A 5,196-nucleotide genomic window follows, 5' to 3' on the forward strand; every position below is an offset into this window, starting at 1 on the left:
CAACTCAGGAGAGCCCCCCCAGCCCCAGATCCCCCCAGCCTCGGCAATAACTCCTCCCCCTGTTGGAGCCCAGAGGAGGAGAGTGGCCCCCTCCCTGGATTTGGGGGGAGCCGGGGGCCTTCCTTCCGCAGGAAGATGGTAAGTGAGGTGAAGTGCGGCCTCCTCCCCCATTGCTGTTCTACACACAGCCCACCCACTTACCCCACCCCCGGCAGTTAATGGGAGAATGCTAGGACTCAGGCTTCTGGGGGACTTTGGGCACCCCAGTGGCCCCGCTGCTTGAGCGGTCTAAGCCTGGTGACCCAGTGCATGCTGGGAGTGCTGCATGCAAAGGAGGGCAAAGGAAGGACTCCTCAGAGGAGGGCTGGAGGGTCGGGGCCGGGCAGCCCCAGGGCTGGGGGCTCAGCGGGGCAGGGGCCCTCTCCTACTCCCTTGCTGCCCACGGAGCCCCTTCTCCATCAGGAACTGCTTGTAAACCCGAGGCCTTGTTCCAGGGCACTGAGGGGGCAGAGCCAGGGGAGGGGGGCCTGGCCCCTGGGACGGCACAGCAGCCAAGGGTCCATGGTGTTGCCCTTCCTGGGTTGGGAAGAGCCAAGGGTTGGAGCTTCGACGGGAAACGAGAGGTGAGGGGAGCCCAGGCACCAAACCGTTCCTATGGATCCCTGTCTGCCTTCCTTTCCGAGCCCCGTCCCTGCCGGGCCGGCGGAGAGAGAGGTTCTGTGGTGTTAGAAGGGGTGAGCTGCAGGCGAGCTCATGCCACACGCCTGCCTGCCACGACAGCCTGGGCGGGTCACCTAACCGCCCCGGGCCTCTGCCTCCTTGCCAAGCGGGTAGTCGTAAAAATACTTACCTCTAGAGCTCCCACTCTGGAACTTTGGTGACTTGATGACCACGTTTATGACCGATTTTTACCTTCTCCACGTGCCACCGGTATTAGTAGTTACATATTCTTTCAATCAACTCACCTTTTTAACTTACTCTGGTCCTAAGCACGATCACTTTTTCAAATCGTGGGCTTATTGTACTAGTCATGTTTTTTTTCTTCCACACAGAAAATAAACACGGAACTATTAAAATAACAGTATGCTCCTTCGTGTAAACCGTTTCTTACGCCCCTCGGGTGGTAGGGGTGCCACTTTGGGGGGAAGAGGGTCCGAGAGTCTAGGGGCCAGTGCCGTGAGAAAGGCACGAGGTGCCAGACCAGAAGCCCCTTGTTAACTGCAGCCCCCCCATGTGGAGGACACTTTTCTTATGACCTGACTCAGCTGTCCTTTCAGGGCACAGGCCCAGACCTGGAGGGCAGCGTCCAGGCTTGGCAGAAACGGCGCTCTTCAGACGATGCAGGTGAGAACGGTCGCCCTCACATCCTCTCCTTGACCCCTCTCTCAGGGCCCCCTCCTGATGTGCCTTTCCCCTTCCGCCTTTCCCCTCCCCTCCCCGCACTCCAGGGCCCGGAGCCTGGAAGCCCCCACCACCACCCCAAAGCAGCAAGCCAAGCTTCAGTGCCATGCGCCGAGCCGAGGCCACGTGGCACATAGGTATGGAACACCTCGTCCCGGGTAGCCCCACTGAAGGCCCGGGGTGTGTCACAAGGACCAGAAGCCACAGCCCCTGTGTGGGGGAACTTTACAACCAAGGTGGGGCAGTGAGGAAGTCACCACAGTGAAAATGTTTACAGATATTGGCAAAGCTACATCCGAAAGAAACGAGCCAGCCAATCCAAAGGAAGGTCCCTCAGATCCAGAGTGGCTTTGCCAGCCAGGGTTAGGGGATAGGAACACTACTTTGTGGATGGGTCCAGGGAATTCTGTAGGGCAGGCGCCACCTCGGCACCATCAGCAGAGAGGCACCCCTATAAAGAAGCCCCCCCGCCCCCGCACGGCAGCTGGGAAAGAGGGTGGGCAAGTCCCAGCCGGGCCAGACCCAGCTCACACATTCCAGTCCCCTCTAACAGTAGCTGGCCAAGCACAGATATGTGCCGCAAAGAAGGGACGAGAGCCATACCTTGGAGGTCAGAAACCGTGGGCGTCAGTCCCGGCTCAGCCACCACCACCACCAGTGTTGACCTCAAGCAAGTCATTTACCCTCTGGCTTCAGGATTCTGAGGGGGTAAATAAATTGTGTTATGGTGCCTGCTTTCTGCTGGAGCACCTTTCACTTAAGAAGCCTCTAAGTGAAAGCTGGTCAGCTCGCCATCAACTTAATTGCCCACAGGCCTCGAATAGGACCTCCAACATCATTGACAGGGACAAATCTCCCGACAGAGGTAGATGCTTGCTCCCCTGCCCCACGCCCTTCGAAGGCTAGGGCACAAGGACGAGGTGCAGAGCCCGTGCTCCTGGCCTGTCCTCCAAGGCCGTCCCAGCACTGAGGCCATCCCACACACAGACCAGTTAGAACACCTAAAGCGAGGCTCCATCCCTCATTTAGGAAACCGCAAGAGTCAGATGCCGCGCTGTGCCCACACCTACCCCCAGCACCCTCCAGGTCCCTCTTACTCACACCGCACAGACACACACACAGACAACACCTGCCGGGTAGCACGCCCTCGGGCTCAGATTGCATAAAGCCACAGAGGCGGCGGCGGGGGGCGGGGGGGGTGCCAGGGCATCTCTCCCCAAAGCTCTCACCATCTAAATCAGACTGGCAGAGTCCTGGGAATGCCAGGCTGCAGGCTTGGCAGGGCCCCGGGGCACTGCGGCCCTGGATGGACAGCCATGCCGGTGGACCCAGCAGTCCCTGGGCCCTGGCTCTGCCCCAGCAGCAACGGGCTCAGGCCCTGCTCTTCAAGAGGAACAGACAGTCCAGAGCGCCCCCTCCCCCCGAAAGCTGATGGGCTCAGGACAATCCTGGAGACCAAGGGCTATGGTAACACGAGAGCAGGGGACGTGCAGGGCAGAGACACAGGAGCAAATGGGCTTGGAGGGGGAAAGTCCTGGCCTCGAGATGCCTTTTCCTGCAGCTTCTCCTCTCTTCCCATCCCCCAGCTGAGGAGAGCGCCCCCAACCACAGCTGCCAGAGCCCCAGCCCAGCCTCTCAGGATGGGGAGGAGGACAAGGAAGGGGCCCTATTCCCAGAGAGGACTGTTCCCACCAGGAATGCCAAGGTGAGGGCGGCAAGAAGGACGGGATAGGCCCTTGGACGAGGTGAAAAGACTAACTGACCCAGCATTTTTCTTCTTCTGCCAGCCGCAGGACCCCCTTTTAGCTCCACGGCCCCCCAAGCCCATGGCTGTGCCCAGGGGCCGCCGCCCCCCCCAGGAGCCAGGGAGCAGGGAGGAGGCTGAGGCTGGGGGTGCAGCCCCAGGAATGAACAAAGCTCAGCTGAGGCTGGGCTCACAGCAGGACCAAGAGGAGCCTGAGATCCAAGGTTTGCTCCCTGGTTGGAGGGGGGTCAGTGTGCCTCTGGGACCTTGCTGCCCATATCAGGACCCCCTCCCGGGCTTGGAATGAGTCACAGCCTGGATAAGCGCCCAGCGGATGGCCCTACTCCCGTGCCAGGCCTGCCTTGACTGTCATTTCAGGGCCCCCAGATCCCGGCCGCCGGACTGCCCCCCTGAAGCCCAAGAGGACACGGCGGGCACAGTCCTGCGACAAGCTGGAGCCTGACAGAAGACAGCCCCCTGACCCCGCAGGTGCCAGTGGGGTGGGCGAAAGGGCGGTCCCCCTCTGCCTGACATGGCATACCCCACACCGAGAGGCTGGCTCTCCCTGCCCAGGAAACAGGACTCCCTGGATTTGTCCCCAGCAGGAACCAGTGAGCCAGGAACAGACTGACAGCCACTGCAGCACCCTGCCCAGCCCTCCTCTCGACATGTGCCTCACAAGGACTCAGACCCCCACCCACCCCCACACCTCCAGACCCTCTGCCGGCCCATCCCACAGGGGCAGGATGGGAGGATGAGGTGTGGGGACAGCAGGTGGGGGACAGGAAGGGAGGGAGCGACCTGGAGAGAGGGAAGCAGAGCTTGGGGCAGGGCCGTCTCCTCTCCTGGAAGGGCGGATCTGTCCCTCTATCCCCAGGGACTCTCTCCCTTCTTGTATAGAATAAAAAAACAAAATCACTGCCTGCCTCGTCTCTGCTGTCTTCCCCATTCACTGTGGCCACCCCCCACCATCTGCTCTCCTTTAGTGCTCAGTGCTTGGCCACAGTGGGGAAAAGTAAGGAATCCCCCCACAGGGATGGGAATGGGACTCTGACAGGAGAGAGATGGACCTGAGAGGTGCGAAATGGCAGGGGACTGAAAAGTGCCCCCTAAGTGTGGGCTGGGGGGTCATGTTCAGGATCTGGATGGAGCTGGCTGGAGCAAAGACCAAAATGACCAAAATCAGTACCAGTGTGTGTCCAGCTCTGGGGGTGCAGTGGGATCGGAAGACCCCAATGTACCAGGAGGAGACCGCGGAGCAGGTGCTGTGCTGCGTGTGTGCAAGCTTACACACAGGCGGGCTCACGAGCGGTGGAATTAAACGGCGTAGCATTGTCTTAGGGGGACCATCAGTAGTCAGAAACCTCAACAGTAGAGTGACCTGAAGGTGAACAGAAGTGTTTATGGTGAGAGACGATCGAATTAATTGCTTCCCGTTGGTGTACTGACACACACTACCTTGGCATTCAAGGCCCCGTTCAGGGGCCTCCTCCTCTGTGAAGCCCTTCCTGATGCCTTCCCCTGACTCATCTAAATTGAACCCTCCCTCTCTGTGACCCATTGCTTCCCGAACCGGTCGGTAGTTTTGCACCCATCACACTTCATCGCATTGGTGTGTTAGCTTATCCTCTCTCTGTCTGTGGGTCTGTCTGTCCTTTATAGAGGCACCTCCCCCAGGGGCAGGAGCCGCGTCTCAGTGACCTGTGCAGCCCCAGCCCCAGGCGCCCAAGAGATGCTCAACAAATGGCTGCTAGCTTAATGTGCAAGCCGCTTAGAGGTTGGAGGGTACGGATGTTCTGGTGAACCCTCTCACGGACTCATCCCAGGTCACCGTGGACCGAAATGTTTTCTCACGTGGCATGCAGCTCCCCAGGCAATCGCTCCCGTTCCCCATCTCACTAGGGAACGCCTAACGTCTTGTTATGTCAAGATCTGTGTGTGACATGGCCCCTCCCACAAGGATGTGACCACATGGGTTGAATCTCGGGGTGGGGGGCTGAGTTGTGGGCACTAGGAAGCTGCCTCGGGGATCAGTCCTTCGGCACATCTCC

At 59.8% G+C, this 5,196-nt stretch overlaps 1 protein-coding gene across 1 annotated transcript in view; it reads left to right on the forward strand.

Moving 5' to 3' along the window:
* CARMIL3 (capping protein regulator and myosin 1 linker 3) overlaps nt 1–4,020 on the forward strand; it is a 17,178-nt gene extending 13,158 nt beyond the window's left edge. The window contains 8 exon segments of the mRNA XM_034648476.1: nt 1–138; nt 495–623; nt 1,278–1,344; nt 1,449–1,538; nt 2,988–3,106; nt 3,189–3,369; nt 3,524–3,634; nt 3,751–4,020. The exon segment at nt 1–138 is cut by the window's left edge and continues 10 nt beyond it. Coding sequence (XP_034504367.1) covers nt 1–138; nt 495–623; nt 1,278–1,344; nt 1,449–1,538; nt 2,988–3,106; nt 3,189–3,369; nt 3,524–3,634; nt 3,751–3,776 — 861 coding nt within the window. The 3' untranslated portion in view covers nt 3,777–4,020.
* The last annotated feature ends 1,176 nt before the right edge of the window (nt 4,021–5,196 follow it).

Source organism: Ailuropoda melanoleuca, chromosome 20 (genome assembly GCF_002007445.2).
Source record: "Ailuropoda melanoleuca isolate Jingjing chromosome 20, ASM200744v2, whole genome shotgun sequence".
NCBI lineage: Eukaryota > Metazoa > Chordata > Mammalia > Carnivora > Ursidae > Ailuropoda > Ailuropoda melanoleuca.